This window comes from Pelophylax lessonae (assembly GCF_965119305.1).
Source record: "Pelophylax lessonae genome assembly, chromosome: 2".
Classification (NCBI taxonomy): domain Eukaryota; kingdom Metazoa; phylum Chordata; class Amphibia; order Anura; family Ranidae; genus Pelophylax; species Pelophylax lessonae.
In genome coordinates this window covers 121,097,344-121,115,665 of record NC_138769.1, presented here as the reverse complement: position 1 = coordinate 121,115,665, position 18,322 = coordinate 121,097,344, and the positions used below count along the sequence as shown (strand labels likewise).

The 18,322-nt window shown below is 43.9% G+C and overlaps 1 protein-coding gene across 1 annotated transcript in view; it reads right to left on the bottom strand.

Annotated features, from left to right (window-relative positions):
- Window positions 1–18,322, bottom strand: part of EFCAB5 (EF-hand calcium binding domain 5) — a gene marked incomplete at its 3' end in the record, with an annotated part of 107,651 nt that overhangs the window by 72,037 nt on the left and 17,292 nt on the right. Inside the window, exons 6-8 of the mRNA XM_082245094.1 lie at window positions 9,773–9,875; window positions 2,862–3,038; window positions 1,358–1,441 (exon numbers count right to left, since the gene is read on the bottom strand). Coding sequence (XP_082101220.1) covers window positions 1,358–1,441; window positions 2,862–3,038; window positions 9,773–9,875 — 364 coding nt within the window. The remainder of the gene's footprint in view (window positions 1–1,357; window positions 1,442–2,861; window positions 3,039–9,772; window positions 9,876–18,322) is intronic.

The window sequence follows — 18,322 nt, the reverse complement described above, 5'->3', positions numbered from 1 at the left end:
TGTTTTGGAGCATTTTCACTCATCATGCGTAGGGCAGTACACACAACAATCACCCAGAGAAGTTCCAGAACTTTTTTTGGACCAGAGCATGGTGTGTTACCGCAGTATTTGGTGCATTTGCTGCACTTGGGGAGCTTTTAACATGTATTGATAACACAAACACGATGCACATTTGCAGTGTTTCTGAAACGCATGGCAAAGCATGCATTTTCTGTACGGTGTGCCAGGCATTTGAAGACACACAGATGTGAATGGAGCCTCATTGTTGTGTAAAAGTACCAATTTCACTTTCAGGCCCCATTCACACCTAGAGTAATGGGAGCGAATGTTTTTTGTTTGTTTTTCCAGTGACACATATAGGGCAGCCCATTGATTTCAATGAGCTGCGCTACACATGGCAAAGTAGCTCATGGGACATTTTGTTGTGACGTGGGTTGCATTTTTTTTACTGTGTTTGTCACTTGTTTGTTATGTTGCAAAATGTGTGTTTGCTTCTGTGTTTGGTATGCTATTAACAATTAATGACACTAAAAGTGCAACCAGGTAAATTTTGGTGTATAAATGTGGCTATACACTATACAATCTGATTGAACCATCTTTGTACAATCTCCTTTAGATTTACCAAAATGATATACAGTAATAGGAGGATGCACCATCTATCCAATCACTCTGTATCCAATCAGGCAGGCCCTTGTGCTCCATCACAGGTGTCCTGTGGTGCTGCATGTGGCCCCAGGGAGTTTGGCATGCAGCCGGAGCCCATCTGGAGAGACCCTAGGGAAGCCAGGCAAATGTACGCATGGAGAGATGCCGGGAACGCTTTGCAAACATAGTTGATGGGTGAAGAGTGTGTGCTAATGAGGTCAGCTGGTAGACTCCTTCTTGTGTCTTACTGGATTCTCCATCCCAAATCTACATGCCAGCAAGTGATCAAACTTTCTAAGAAATACAGCAAGGGCTAAGGTAAGGCCTTGTTTTTAAAATCAAAGAAAGCTTGTATTATTCTGCAATCAAGGTACATTAATGTTATACTGGTACATAGGGGAGCTAGATTTAGAAAAAAAAGGTAAACTTAAGCACCATACACACAGGCCAAATGCCGGCGGATTCAATAAAAAACGGCCGACATTCAGCCCGTGTGTATGCCAGCTAATCCAACTGCTTCTGTCGGATGACCATGCTGAAAAACCAGCAGCTGACCAGCTCCTGATCAGCAGCATCAGAGAGCACTAATCGGATTGTTATGGCGGCAGGAGGGGGGAGCTGACCGTTTTTTTTTCTTAACCCGCTGGGTTGAACGAGAAAAAACAAATAGTGTGTACCAAGCCTTTAAAATGTGAGAGTATCATATAGTTACCTGACCAAGGTTTTCCCTCAATAATGGGTGAGCCTCTACTGCCATTGTCTTCAGCTTGTGGGGCTTGTTCAGTCTCTGTTGTATCTGTTGTACCTATAAAAGTCATTAATATTACACAAAAATCTATTGCAGTAGCATTTGGGCTTTTATACATATGGGGGGAGATTTAGACCCCTTTCACACTAGTGCAACTCCTGCGACTTGGGACTGCAAAGTCGCATGACAAGTCGTACCCCATGATCTCCAATGAGTACCGTTCATTTCTTTGTGACTTCAAGTCGCAACGACTTCAAAGTAATCCCTGCACTACTTTGGTCCGACTTTGATACGTTTTGAGGTCTATAGACCTTAAGGTATTGCTTCAAGTCCAGTCAAAATCGTGGAAAAATCGTGATAAAATCGTGCGACTTTTAGGTCACACAAGTGTGAAGGGGGCCTTACTTAAACTGGTGCACACAGAATCTGGTGCAGCTGTGCATAGTAACCAATCAGCTTGCAGGTTTTATTGCAAGCTGAAGTTAAAAGCTGATCAGCTACAATGCACAGTAGTACCAGATTCTGTGTACACCAGTTTTAGTAAATCTCCACCAATGTGACTAAAACAATAAGAACTTCCACACATTAACATGTGTGCAAAGCATATTATCCAAAACCATGCCAAGGAAACGTACTTTGTATAATACTGTACATTTGTCTGGCTGCTGCTTCATTGTTTAAAACTTGAACTTCCCCTAACCCCACACAGAGCTGTAAGTACTGGCCTTCTAGCACTGAAATTGACAGTGCTCCTGGGAGTACTGAGATTATTGTGGGTCGCTTACTCGGCATCCCTGATTCTTTTCACTGGATGGCAAGGTGCTCTGTGCTTAGAGAGGAGGAGATTGTGATGTTCATCCACACCTCCTCCAATCACAGTGTGCCTTGCATTTTTTGAAAAGCAAGGCTTGTATGCAGAGCGAGTGAATTACAGTGATCTCATTACACCCTGTGGGACTGCAAAAATGCTATGTTTTACTGTATAGTCACAGGCTGGGGTGCCGTGGAGACCCAGGGCCGGGACAAGGGGTGGGGAGGAGGGGGAGTTGCCCTGGGCGCAATGGTTTATTGCAGGGATGGGGGCGCCTTGACCCTAAACCCTAAACCTAAGGGAAGGGGGGGGCGCAGTTAGGTATCCTTGCCCTGGGCGCTGGGTGACCTTGTCCCGGTACTTTGGAGACCTGTAAGTGTTTGGGCAGGTAAAACAGCTTTCCCATAAGTATTTAATCTGTATTTTTAGCTGTTTGTCTGAAGGTCAACTTTAAGTCATGATTCTGATCAGTTGATTTGGGTTACTGCCATGTACAAGTTCTCAGCACTTTTTTGTACTGCCTTAATATTTAATGTGACATATGTTAGTCTTATTCCTTTCACACCAGCATTTTCTTAATGGGAGAAGTACTAAGCGAATGGTCAACCACAGGCTATAGACCAAACATGTTGCCAACTCTTAGTATTTCCAGCCCACCTTCTCCTGTATCATCCACGCTCTCCTTCAGGTCTTTCACTGCAGGTACAGTCTCAGTTGTTATAATGGAAGTTGCAATAGTGTGCTCTTCTCCTCTCTCTTCTGTTGGGTTTGCTCCTTCCTGGAAATCAACCCAGAAGTCTGTTGGATCCATTTCATCTATTTCAATTACTGGCCCTGAAATAGAAGTATATTCATTTAAGTAAATGCACACATGCAGACATACAAATGCATTTAGGATAAGGATATAAAACCATAAAAGTAAGGAGAGGACTAGGAGAGGTCGAGGTTGACCTTCCTATCTCACACTCCAAACAATAGAACTTTAACAACTTCAATACAGGGCACATTCACCCCCTTCCTGCCCAGGCCAATTTTCAGCTTTCAGCCGTGTCACACTTTAAATGGCAATTGTGCAGTCATGCTACACTGTACCCATATGAAATTTTTTCACACAAATAGAGCTTTCTTTTGGTGGCTTTTAATCACCACTGTTTTTTTTATTTCTTACAAAAAAAAAAAAAAAAGAAAAAAGACAGAAAATTTTGAAAAAATAAACGTTTTTCTTTTTTTCTGTAAATAAATTTTAAAAATAAGTAATTTTTTTCCTTCGCTGATGAGGCGGCACTGATGGGCACTGATAGGCTGCACTGATGGGCACTGATGAGGTGTCACTTATTGGCACTAATGAGGTGGCACTTATGGGCACTGATGAGGTGGCACTAATGAGGAGGTACTAATATGCTGCACTGATGGGCATTGATAGGTGGCACTGATGAGCACTGATAGACGGCACTGAAAGGTGGCACCGATGGGCACTAATAGGTAGCACTGATGGGCGGCAGTGATGGGCACTGACAGGCGGCACTGATGGACAATGATGGGCAGCACAGATGAGCAGGCACTGACTGGCAACAACATGGGCACTGATTGTGGGCACTGATTGTGGGCACTGTTTTTTAGCTTTCTGTAATCAGGTCACTGATGATCAGTGCCCTGATTACCTTTCCTAGGTTCCCCTTTAAGAAGGAGCCGCTGATAGGCTCTCCTCGCCACATACTCTCACAGTGTGAGGCGAGGAGAGCCGGTAAACGGCACTTACTCATTTATATGTGACCGGCTGTGGTTAGACACAGCCGATCACATGGGTAAAGAGCCAAGTCAGCGCAAGAGAGCCTGTTCTGGTGCGCCGTCATATGTCGGTGTCCCAGAACAATATCCGCACTGCTCTGCTGTCATTTAACGGTGGGTGGGCGGGCAGGAAGTGGTAAAAGGATGTGAAGCTGTCACAAATTGGTGAACACCATAACTTATTTTGATAAAAAACAAAATGTATTCATAGTACAAAGTTAAAGTTTCTCATAAAGAGAATATGCATATAGAGACAAGGTTCCATCAGTACCAATACAAACTATGATTGCTCAATATGTTGAGAAACATATTTAGGCAGTCCAACGCGTTTCGCGGTACATACTGTTCATCGGCTGCTTCGTCAGGGACCATCAGTTGACTAAATTGTTTCTACAAACATTACACATCATAGAAAACCTTTCGTATTTGATTTACGAGCCTGGACGGAAAGCAGGTTACAGCACCATACAGCAGCCAAATTTCACTCGACAGCGTGAAAAACACCGGCGGGGAAGTGTTTGTTGTGCACCGGACCGTGCCTAGGACAATAGGATGGGTGAAGGTACCGATCAGGCTGGAAATAGACAAGGAGCAAAAACTGTGCTCCAAACAGGGGATAGCATCAGCGAGGTCTCAAATCTTGTCCAGATCCAGCAAGTGAACTGTTTGTGCTTCCGGGAACCATCTCCCAAACGCATTTAGGGTGATGAAAAAAACAGTATTTTTAAAACTTGGATTATAACTGATTATTTGTTTTTTATTTATCTTGATCTAAAAAAATAACTGTATTGGTGCTCAGTTTTTGTAATTATTAGCACCAAAAAGCTACATGACCTTTTATCACCCATATGTATTTGGCACTATTTAAGGCCTATAGAATAGTATAAAACAGCTGCGCTATGCGCCACTTGGCAAACAATCAATAGTTGCAAATGATTGAAAAATTACATAAAATGCATAAAAAGCAGCTACACAAAAAGATCCTGAAATAATCATAAAACATAAAAAGTGTAAAATTGTAGCGCTTAAAATGATAAAAAGTCCATATAATTAAAAAATCTGCTGGGCATGTATCCCTTTAGACGTGTTCCTATTGGGAGTATCTAATCAAAAATGACATTTTTATTGCAGGGGATGCCATAAATCTGACTTGTATCTTAGGCAGACTTCTGGGGAAATTGATCAAGTTTACGAGGGAATATCAGCATATGAGATACGGTTGACTATGGATACCTGCTAAGAGCCAGTCTTATGTCTATTGATATCTGTTCACGTACACTGCTCATAAGATGGTGAGATCTGGTAAGGGTATTTAAGATACCTCTCTTGGTGGTGGTTTTATGTCACGCAGTCTTCCGAGGGAGAGCTGGTGAAAGCGCCATTTCCTATCCACACGTGGTTATCTACTGTCTGATTGGTTTTAAAGGACTTCTTCTTTTTAATTATATGGACTTTTTATCATTTTAAGCGCTACAATTTTACACTTTTTACTATTTAAGGCCTAATTGATATGGGACCTTACACCCATAGTCCGTTAAAGGACAGTAGTCTTTAAATGGTTGAAGCCACAGACAATGTGCATTCAGAGCCACTCACCGGCATCCACATGGCTGTCAAATTGGGACAAGCCGCTGTGTCCATGCAGCTGCTAGACATGAATGGGCCACCTGCATGCATGCACCTGCCAGCTTCAGCCGCTTAGGCCCCTTTCACACACACGCAGACCATTCGTTTCATCAGTTCAGTCATGTTTTTTTAAAGAAAAAAAAAAACTATAACATTTACATCAGTTTTTCATCAGTTTGTCATCTGCTTTTCATCTGCTTTTACATACTCCAGCTAGAGTGCTTAACCAATTAAGTCCCGGAGCCAATTTTTCATGCAAAAACAGACCGTTTGTCTATTTAAATCCATTTTTCCCCCGATCCATTTTTTTTTAACAGAAGAAAAATAAGGCTTTGATCCCTGCCAAAAATGGATGTTGACGAAAGCGGAGATGATAATCCATTTACAGTCCATTCGTTTTTCCATAGAGATGCATTGATGTCCATTCTTCAACTGTCAACGAATGGATGAAAAACAGAAAAATGGTCTGCATGAGTGGAAGGGGCCTTAACCACTTCAGCCCCGGAAGGTTTTACCCCCTTAATGACCAGGCCATTTTTTGCGATTCGGCACTGTGTTACTTTAACGTAAAATTGCATGGTCGTGTGACGCTGTACCAAAATAATATTGATGCCTTTTTTCCCCACAAATAGAGCTTTCTTTTGGTTGTATTTGATCACCTGTGCAATTTTTAGATTTTGCGCTATAAACAAAAAAAGAGCGACAATTTTGAAAAAAACGCCATATTTTTTTACTTTATGCTGTAAAACATTCCCAATAAAAAATTTTAAAAAAATTTAATTTTTTTATCAGTTTAGGCCAATTTGTATTCTGCTACTTATTTTTGGTAAAAAAAAATCCCAAAAAGCATATTTTAATTGGTTTGCGCAAAAGTTATAGCATTTACAAACTACGGGATAGATTTTTGGACTTTTTATTTATTTATTTTTTATTAGTAGTGGCGGCGATCAGCGATTTTTAGCGGGACTGCGACATTGCAGAAGACAGATCAAACCCCTAACTGGCATTTTTGACACTTTTTTGAGACCAGTGACACTAATACAGTAATCAGTGCTAAATAATATGCACTGTTACTGTATACATGAAACCATGTGCACGAAGTCACGTAGTACTACGTGACTGAGCGCAGCTGAGCAGCCCTGCCGCAGTAATATTATGGTGGCAGGGCAAGTGGTTAAAGGTATGGTCCATTCATGGACTATAGGTGCAAGCTCTCGTGTCAAGGAGAACTAAAGCCCCATTCACACGGGCCTTCTATTTGTCTGTTTTTCATGCATCCATTGACGGATGAAAAATGCACATCAATGCATATCGATGACAAAATGGATGTAAACAGATGATCATCCTCCGACAACAATTTATATCTGCATATTTTTGTTCTGTTAAAAAACGGAAGGGACAAAAAAAAAAAAACAGGGGTATACGGACAAACAGTCCAGTTTTTGCATTGGTAGTGGATGTAAAAAATAAATTATGTAAAAACTGAGGGACTACTGATATAAAACTGATGTAAACTGAATTCGTTTTTTGTTTGACAGCAAAAAAAAATAAATAAATAAATAAATAAAAGCAGTAATAATCCCAAAGGCTCTGTTCACATACTGGCATATCGGATTGTGGACAGAATCACCGTGATTATGCCTGCGATCTCGAATCATTGCAAATCGCAGGACACCCGTGCGATTCCCGTAACTTGCAATGGCACCCCAAACGCGGCGTGATTTTGCCGCGATTGTCGCCCAACAAATCGTGGTGAAAACGCGCAAACAGAATAACAGGACGCCTGTCGCCCAAAAAAAGTTCTTGTATTTTTTTGGACGACAGGCGTCCTGTGATTCAATTTGCGCAGTTTTACCGCGATTCGTCAGGCGACAATCATGGCAAAATCGCACTGCATTTCGCGGTGCCATTGCAATACATGGGAATCACACGGACATCCGGGCTACCTTTGGACAGACAGTTTGGACAGACCTCTGGGCTAAAGGTTTTTCATAAATAAAAGCGTATAAAGCGTATCATTGTAAGAACCCCTGTCAGTGTCAACTGGTTTTATCCCTGTACCCTTTTGAAAAACAACAGACTTACTGGCTGGATCACCCAATGAAAATAGAAGGAAGAAAGCCTAAAAAGGAAACTAATACAGCTACAGCACATCTAAGATTTGGTAAGCGGCAATATAATAAATGTTTGCTTTTGAGTATGATACTGCTAATACAGCTATGTTTCCCGGTGGGCTGGGGCCGCCTAGGTAGGAGGGGCGGTATATGGATCAACAGATGTGTCTATTTCTTTCCTGCCACCGCTGAATGCCTGCTTCTCCTCTCCCTCTCGCAGGCATTTATGCTGCCACTCTGCCCAATGGAGGACCTTCAGGGGTGGCAACTGTGCCCCGCCCATGCTGCAGGTGATCTATGCAACCAGGGCTGCAGATAGGGAGTTACAGGCTGCCTCTGATTTCTCCCCTGGGAGCAGTGCAGTGCAGCTTTTTTCCCCGACGTGTAGCCTCCTGTGGCTGGCAGACCTGATGGTCTCTCTCCCAGCCTGCAGCTTCTCACGAGCTGGTGGGCGGGGGTGTGGGCATTTTTATGTACATGCACAGGTGGGTGCTCTTCCTGAAAATGATAGAGGACTTGGAGGAGGAGCCATATGAAATTTTTCAGCTCCCTACTGTGGTTAGTACACTTCATGCTGCTCACTGCTGCGCCCCACTGTATACTGCCCACTGCTCTCCCCATATACTGCTCTGCCCACTGTATACTGCCCACTGCTCCCTGGTATACTGCTCACTGCCCTGCCCAACTGTATACTGCACACACCCCCCCCCCCCCATATACTGCTCACTGCTTCCCCACCCTGTACTGCTAACTGCCCACCCCCCCCCCCCCCCCCTCTATACTGTTCACTGCGTCTCCCAAATGAAAACAAGAAATTTGGCTACAGTGGAGTTTTATTCCCCGTGTAGCTCCCTCTAATGTGCTGGATGTAGATAGGTTTTTTTTTTTTAGAGTAAGCGAAAGTGTAGGGACATTTGGCTTGGCTAAGAGCAAGGCCTGGGTTGAATCTGGGTCAGGGTTGAGTGACCCAGGGAGGCTGGATGATTCAGAAAGCAGCATCTCTGGTGCCTCACCCTGCTTTATGGAACCTTGGACAAGTTTCCAGAAGTAGTGGGTGGTAGAAGGAGCTGCTTGGCATATTTATGAGGACCTTGACTAATCCCCAGCAAAAAGGGCTGGAAGGGGGTAGGCACCTCATAAATAGGCATGAGTCATTCCAGCAGGGGCAGTCAGGTAGCAGATTGAGATGGAGTGCTGAGGAGTCTTTCAGTGGCCCTTAAGGGTGCCCCCTAGTCTGGGGGGTTAGTGACTTCGGGAATTGGGCTTGGGTGCTGGAGGGACCCTCTACAACACACGGAAGAATCCTATCCTGGAAGTACGGGAGCAAGTGAGGACAGCAGGAGCAGGTCAGCACGTCCAGGAGATCTCCTGAGAAGTCAGCGGGGTGGACTGTTGAGTGTGCAGTCTGGTAGACTGTGAAGAGAGTCTTAGTCTGGAAGGACTGTGAAGATGTTAGCTAGGAGAGCTGGTGAAAGAGGCAACTGCAGCCAAGCAGTCTGGCAGTGCCTGAACAGGTAGTGCTGGAATTAGTAGCCACAGGGATTTATGTTGGACACTGACTTCTTGCTACACACCAAGGGGCCTTGGGTTCCTGCCTGTAATGGTAATCTGCTTTTTGTTAGATCCATAAACAGTGTGCCAGCTGGAGTTCTGCAAGCAAGTGTGCTGGAGGCAGTGAGGAGTGTATATAGACTGTATATATGAGAAGTTGTCCCTGAAGTTGTTTGAGGTCAAATGGGCATCTCATAATTCCCAATCCCATACCAAGTTCTAATTCCTCAATAAAACAAAAAACAAAACAAAAAACAAAGGACTGGACTGTTCCCTGACTTGAAGTGACTGTGAAAATTTGATGTGCTTGGCTGTGCAGGGTGGGGATCCCATTCTACTTGCAGCCCCTAAGGGGGTGCGCTACACCCATTAAAATAATGCATTTTCCACAATATTGATATTCTAAGGATCTGACTGGATTACTGAATAAATCCACTATCTTGTTTAATCTGACAAAACTTAATACATGGAATGTAGAAGGTATCTCACATTGCCGAGGATTTCGTGGCTGCCACTCTTCTCCCTCAATGCTTATTCCATCAAAGAATATTTCCAGAAGAGCCAGAACCCGCTGTCTATCCAGGAAACCAACCTGGAACAAAAGAGAAAATGTATAAATAGATACTATTTTATTGCTTTTAATAAGCATTGTTAATTCCTGAACACATTGGGGTTTATTTACTAAAGGAAAATTCACTGTGTGCTACAGTGAACTTGGAAGTGCACTGCAAGTGAACTTGGAATTGCAGTCACTGCAAATCTGAGGGAGACATGAAAGGAAAATAAAAAACAGTATTTTTGCTTGCACATGATCGGATGATAGAAATCAACAGAGCTTTCCCTCATTTCAGAGCTTCCCCCCAGATCTACAGCGACTCCACTTCCAAGTGTACTTGCAATGCACAGATGATTTGCCTTACTAAATCAACTCCATTGCCCAGTGCTTTAGGGGCTGAGCACCATTGTCTCAGGAAGGTTCATATTTTGAGTCCGCCTGACCTTGATTGTGTACTTTAATATCACATAAATGTTACATAAGTTGGTCTAGAGCAGGGGTGTCCAAACTGTGGCCCATGGGCCGCATGTGGCCCAAGACGGCTATGAATGCGGCCCAACACAAAATCGTAAACATACTTTAAAAAATCTGATTTATGGGAGGAATGGTTTGTAAAATTGCATTTACACTTAGCAAAGACATGCGGCCAAAGAAAAATTTGACAGTATCTCGTTACTGGGTTTTTATACATTTTTATCTTCCCAAAGAAAAATATCCCACTCTTTACAATGACACCCTATGCATGTCATGAGTTTTCAGCAGCACCTATATTTGTGAGCAACAGATTTCAAGGATGTAGCACACAAAGGGAAAACTTAGAACCAAAATATCTGATGAGTATCATGAGAATTCATTGAGAATTACTACTCCGTCCATCGAACCAGATATTCATGTGTTCCTTTTTCAAAAACAGTGTAAAATATCGCACTAGTTATATGTTCCCCTCTTTTACTTTTATGATAAAAAAATAATATAAAAAAATTATTTTATTACTCAGATAAGTTTCATTATTTATATCTGTGATTTTTACCTTGTGATCTGCCTGGGATTTCTGCTCATCAGCTATCCTTATTGTTAGTGTATTTTATGTGTGGCCCAAGACAATTCCTCTACTTCCAATGTGGCGCAGGAAGGTCATAAGGTTGGACACCCCTGGTCAACAGTGAGGCCCCTTTAACACACGGAGTCCGTTCAGATCCGCCTGTCAGTTTTTTTGGCGGATCTGAACGGACGCCCCATGCTTCTCTATGGGGCATTGGATGTCAGCGGAGACATGTCCGCTGACATCCGATCCGATACGTCAAACTGATAAAAACCCTATTTTCCATCCGTCTGGCGGATCGGATCAGATGAGAAAGGACAGACGGTCTGTTCCCATCCGATTCCCCCATAGAGAAGAATGGGGACCTGACAGTTCTGTCTCCGCACACAGCGTGGAGACACAGCTTTCATCCGCCTACTCAGCGGGGGGATCAACGGATCGATCCCCCGCTGAGAAAAACGGAGTCCGCCTGACGGTGTGAAAGGGGCCTAAGAGAACCCCCCATCCAGAACAGTACAATGTATCCAAACCCAAACATTTTTTTGTAGTTTAAGTGCCGGGTCACACTTGTGCGATGTGGGAAGGCTGCAAATTCGCAGCCTGTTCCCGCATCGCAAACGCACCCCTGGCAGTTCACACTGCCATATGCGATACGCAGGGGGTGTCAATGAAATGTTAACGACACCCCCAGTTTGATCGCATATCGCAGTGTGATCTGACAGTTCGCACAGGATCAGATCGCACAAGTGTGAACCACTGTGCGATCCGATTCTGATGCGGCTGGAAAAAAGGGTCATGTGCGTGTTTGGTGCGAATTCAGCCATACAAAGTATATGGCTGAATTTGCATCCGCACATCAGATCGCATGTAATGAAGGAGCAGTGCGCTCCGAATTACATGCGATCGGCGCACACGCTATAGTGTGAACCGGCACTAAGGCCCCTTTCACACGGGCTTTCTGATCAGGTCTGCCTGTCAGTTTTTCAGGCGGACCTGATCGGATGCCCCTATGGAGCAGCGGATGTCAGAGGTGACATGTCTGCTGAAACCCGCTACGATCTGATCCTGTCCGTATAATCCAGACGAATGGTAATCCTATTTTCCATCCGTCTGGAGGATCGGATGAAATTGGAGAGGCAGTCTGTTTTCATCCGATCTTCTCATAGAGGAGAGTGGGGCTCTGACAGGTCCATCTCGGCACAGTGAGCAGAGACGGACTTGTCATCCGCCAGCTCAGCAGAAATCAGCGGATCAATCCCTGCTGAGCAAAATGGAGTCCACCGGGCGGAAAGCCTGTGTGAAAGGAGCCTTAGGAGGAGTGGTGAAGGTTACAACCAATCAGATGTTTTTTTGCTGCCTATACGCTTGCTGAGGAAAATCACCCTCTTTATCTGTCCTAGAGATTATTTTTATGTGGACAGCAATTGAAAGAAAACCCAAAACTTTGCAGTTGTCACCAGAAAAGGGAGTAGGGGGAAATCTTCTGTAGCAGAATGGAGAGTTAGAAAAACTCTGGCTGCAAATACTCTCTGTAGTTGCTGCCCTGCGGTGCTGAACTGGTTAACAGCTATATCAGTGTAGCACTACTCCCCCCGGAGCTGCTAGTTACTGACTTTCCTACTCCTGCACAGCCAGGCAATACGCGTTCTTCACTTACATCCAAAGATAAGAAGTCAGTCCCTTGGTTTTGTTTTTATGCTTTATTAGGGGTAACATCTTGGATGGGGTAAAATGATATTTGGGATGCTCAACTTGAATCAAGGAACAAAAACCAGGGACAACTTGATCCCTATGTACAAGGTCTTGAACTGTCCTCCTTTCTGGACATGAACAGTCTCTAAAGAAAAATGCAAAAGCTGCTTAAGGAGTAGGAACTCTTAGAAAGTAGCACAAAGTGTTGAAGGTTGCATACAGGAGGAGTACCTCCAACTTCACTGTAGACATTGATCCCAGTTCTACTGACTGCAGGAACTACCAGCACACCTGGCTGCTTAACCAGCACAACTGATTGCTACTTAAGATCTCCCAGGGCAAGGGAAAGGAAAGATTTAAGCACAACGCTGTCTTTCGAAAAGGCTTGCTGCATGTGGCAATCTTTTCCCCTGTAAGTGACTGTGCTGTTGTACTTACACTGGCCTCCTTGCTTCCGTTGCTTCTTAGGTAAGATTCCTTTCAAACCGCACTGCTGTCAGGATCCTCCCAAACCAGCCCGAACTCCAGAATGAGGCAAAGGCCCCCCCCCCCCCGGGAGGGGTCCCCCCTAGGGCCACTGACAGACCTGACACCCCTGCTAGCATGACTCCATAGTTAGGGCTGGTTCAGCCACTATGCCAGGCCCATTGGCTGGGGATTGGCTAAGCTCCCCTAGGTATGCAGATCCACCCTCCTGGATTCCGCCCTCCAGCTTGAAGAAAATTCTCCAAATTTTCAGAACCAGGGGGGGCACCAGAAACCTGCCTGTGTGAGTCATCCAACCTGACCTGCAATAAACTCTTGACCCAGATTCAAGACTCATTTTACCATGAGTCAATAAATGTGCCTGCACTATTCTAGTAGCACACTAGAGGGTGCTAGATCAGCATGAGGAGGGAGCTGCTATGCAGGAAGAGTTCAGTAGACAAGCAGCACTGCACTGTGGGAAATGTAGACCAGAGTAAAAAGATTCTACTGTAATCAAGAGTTTTTAAACTGCATTTCCCAGAGAAAGATTTCCAGGAGGGGGGGGGGGGGGGAGAGCTGCATTTTCTCAAGCTGTATAGGACATAGCTTCCTTTCGTCTGAGGGAGACTAGAAGGGCACATTGCTGTCCAGTGTGCACCACCACTGCTGCATAACGGTGGTCTGGGGGTGATCTGGATCTTTGGGTTCAGGGGTGCCGACAACTAGACTCACCAGGCTGCAGAGCATATAGTGGACTAATTGCTGTGTGTGACCAGACGGTGAGCTGTAATACCACGGGGACTGGTGAGGTGCATACATCGCATACTAGCTCATTATGTATTACTTACCTTAGAACGAAGCCCCGACATGGACCCCCGGACATCACTGCGGGTGCCGCCATGATCCCTCGGCGTCTCTTCCGGGTTCGGCGGCTCCGGCGCTGTGATTGGCCGGAGCCGCGATGACGTCACTCCCGCGCATGTGCGCGGGAGTGATTTTCCGGCAAGCTCCCGGCAAGGAAAACTGGAGGTCCCCCCGGACCTTCAGAGCGCATGCGCCGCTCGCGTGAGCGGCTGCATGCACTGCAAATATCTCCTAAACCTTTCCTGGTGCTAATTCACAACAGAGTTAAAGGTATCTATACTCATGGTCTTACTTGTGCTTGCCGTAACTTTCATTTTACCAGGTGTGTCAGAGGGGCTGAGGTGTTTGAGGTGCACAAGAGAGAACTCAAATTACCAGGTCGCTCCTGCGGGGGTAGCGCTACACTTCCAATATGAAAAACTGTCTATCAAAAGAATACTGTATCTCCTTACTTTACAGATCTTTTTTCTTACTTCCTATTGCATTTTTGGAACAGGAAATGAAGGGAACAAACAACAAAAAAAAACGTACATAGGTTAGACCCTTCCCTACTAAAACGACTAAATAAAAGTTGCGGCTTTATAATTACGCTAAAGCTATACTCCAGTTATACAGCTTAATAGATAAATACATATAAAGAACGATTTTTACTTGCCAAATAATTTATATTTCTGGCCATCCGACCCAGAGATTTACACAGAGTCCTTCAGTACACCTAAATAGCTTCTTGCGCTGTACATTCCACCTCACAGTCTGAGCTCTGCTATAAAGAGGTACTTGCACTCCTTACATTTAAAGAGTAATAGTAGATACAGAGCTGCATTATTTTGTGTCTTTCATATTTGTTGGAGTTCAACGTTAATTGTATGTGCATTATACCTTTTCAGGCAAAGTCTAATATTTTGTAATTCTTTTCCTGAACCCATTACAGTAAAACCGTGGATTGAGAGTAACTTGGTTTGACAGCATTTTGCAAGACAAGCAAATTTTTAAAATAAAATAAATTTTGATTTGATAAGCAATCGATGTCTTGATATACAAGTAGCATCATGTCACAAATGATCATACTCCCAGTGGGTGATACCAGATGTTATACTCTTTAACTTCATTGGTATTTATAACCTGTGCATATTAACACAGGCTAGTCTCTCACTGCTTTTTACTTTCTCTATTCCACTAAGGTTGTATATCTATATCTTTTTGGTATTAATTACTCATACGTTGCCATTGTTTCTAGAGAGTGTGTATATATTTATCCTCCTGAAGAAGCGGATCATCACCGCGAAACATGTACCGCGAGGAGTATATGCCCAACAATGAATTCTTGCACTCTGTTTTGACAAATACGTATTTACCAGTTTGTTGATGTCAAATGAATTGTTGTTGGATGATTGGTCCATTTTCTTTTTAACCTAATACTTTGTATTGACTAAAATTTGTACGTGTTTTAAAAAAAATTTGTTACCATATTTCTGAGCCAAGGTACAGTGAAAGTCCAACTAATATCCCCCTTTTCCCCCCACCCCCCTCTTGAGACTGTTTGTTGGGAACAACAGTCTCTGTCCTTCATTTTTCTATTAGATATCACAACTGAGTATAAAAGAAAAGAGAGGCGCCTCTAAGTGTAGCAGAATGGTTACATTTAATAAAGGTACAACATTTAGCAACTCACTTGATGATTAAAACAGGCACACCTAAGTATGCAGGCATCCGGGGTAGAGCTGGCCACATAGATTGTCCTCCGCACCGCCATCAACGTCATCCCTTCCACGTTGAGCTCCGCGAGCGCTTCAAGCCTCGCTTTCAGATCACTCTACTGCAGGGGAGTCATTAAATGTAACCATATTTCTACACTTAGAGGCGCCTCTCTTCTCTTTTATACTCTGTAGCTCCTGCTGGATTTTGCTTCTAATCCCCTTGTGGAGGAACCATTTGTGGATGGACATTTTATGGGTACACAACCTATCACATTACTATAATCTTTTTATATGGACTATAAACTGAGTTATGAATAAATGGTTGTGGAACGAATCATATGAGTTTCCATTATTTCTTATGGGGAAATTCCCTTTGATATAAGAGTGCTTTGGATTTCAAGCATGTTTCCGGAACAAATTATGCTTGCAATCCAAGGTTTTACTGTGTCTGCTTTCAATAGCCATTAAGGCAGTCAGATTTTGCAGAGCTGATATAATTTACTAAATAAAATAATTTTGAGATGTACATAAAAGCTTGCATTGGTTAATAAACAAAAAAAACAAACTATTCTCGCCTAGCAATTTAAACACTTGCCGACTGCTCACAGTAATCCTACTGCGGCAGTGCGGCTCTCCTGGGTCCAGCGACGTAGACCTAGGTCGCTGGACTGCTAGTGATTTAGTGTTTAGACACAGCGGGAGTCGGGGTGGAGGAGGAGAGGCAGCGATTGCCGCCTCCCTTTCCCGATCGTCGGGGAAACTTTGAGAAGACCCGCCTGCTTATGTAAACAAAGCAGGCGGATCTTTTCAGTGGCAGACAGGAGGAGATCACAGGATTCAGCATAGCTGAACCTGTGATCTCTGTCTCTGTGACAGAACCCCCCCCCCCCCCCACACAAACACACACACGTCAGTAAGCATGAGGCATACATTTAACCCATTGATCACCCATAGGGTTAACCAATTCCCTGCCAGTGTCATTATTACAGTAACAGTGCATATTTTTAGCACTGATTACTGTAGTGATGTCACTGGTCCCCCCAAAAGTATCAAAAATGTCAGTTAGGGGTCGGATCTGTCCGCCGCAAAGTCGCAGTCCCGCAAAAAAATCGCAGTTTGCCGCCAAAAAAAACCAATAAAAATTACATAAATCTTTCCCGTAGTTAGTAAACGCGATACATTTTGCGCAAACCAACCAAAATACACTTGTTACGATTTTATTACCAAAAATATGTAGCAGAAAACAAATTGGCCTAAAATGTTAAAACATTTTGATTTAAAAAAAATTTTTTGGGAATGTTATATAGCAGAATGTGAAAAATATTGTTTTTTTTTCACAGTTGTCGCTATCTTTTTGTTTATAGCGCAAACAATAAAAATCGCACAGGTGATCAAATACCACCAAAAGAAAGCTCTATTTGTTGGGAAAAAAAGGGCGTAAATTTTGTTTGGGTACAGTGCCGCACGACCACGCAATTGTCCGTTAAATTAACGCAGTGCCGAATTGCAAAATAGGGCCTGGTCAGGAAGGGGGTAAAATCTTCCGGAGCTGAAGTGGTTAAAGTATCAAACACAGAATGCAGCCTAGTACAGAAACCATTTCAATGTTAAATAAAACTTGTATTTATGTGATGTAGCACTATTGGTGCTTACTTTCAATATTTATAACTAAATATTGATCTTAAGCTGACCAACAGCTGAATTGCAAATGTCCTAAGCATGGGGATGCACAGGCGTTGCATGCACCCTTATGCCGGTAGTCCCACAGGTGTCCATTGGGATGCAGTGGCTGCACAGATATAGTCGCTGCTCCCAATGTGACTACTGTGCAGGGGCGGTGCATGGCCCTGAATGCACCCAGAGTGAGTTTAGAGACACACCCCTACACCTACATGGATGTTAAGTAATGGCTGTGTCAATCATTTAGTCTGCCTGCCCGGAACACCAGTGTATTCCCATGCAGGTAAACACAGCCCTGCACAGGGCACAGATCAAATCGCTGTGTGAATGAAGTCTTGCTGCAAAAAGATCTCATGCACATTTAATCTAAGGCGTGGCTATTTTCTATAAGTGTAAAAAGAATGGGTGCCAGTCACTTTACAAAGTTTAAAATAGAATCTGATTTATTGTATAGGGCAATATGGGAAGGAGGGTGAGGAGGAAGTCAGGATATCCTCAAACTTATCACAATTCCAACTAGGCCTTAAACTGGTTGTTAAGCCACTATGTGATCTTTATACCATCCCCATTGTTAGATAAGAACATGTATCCTAGTGTCTGTGCTTTATAAAAAAAAAAAAAAAAATAGCCAATTTCTAACTGATTTCACAGCGCCTCCCGGCGCTTACGTGACTCCCAGGCTCTCTCCTCTCCCCGTCTGACAGCTCCAGCGGGCGGGGCTGAGAACGTCCCATTGACGTCAGCTGGGGAGGAGAGAGACGAGGAGTCACGTGAGCGTCTCGAGGTGCTGTGAAAGAAGGTAGAAAGCACAGACACTAGGACACATTTTCTTATCCAACAATGGGGATGGTATAAAGATCACATAGTTTTGAAGCAGCGGGAAAGGGGAGCAGAGTGGTACTAGCGAGAGCTGACAGGCAGGGAGGGGAAGGAGGAGGAGGACAGAGGAGAGCTGCAGATAGCAGGGGATGATGGAGGCACATAATCTGATCATGGTATCAGGGCTCAGCAGCCATGATAAACCGTGGTCAGTTTACAGG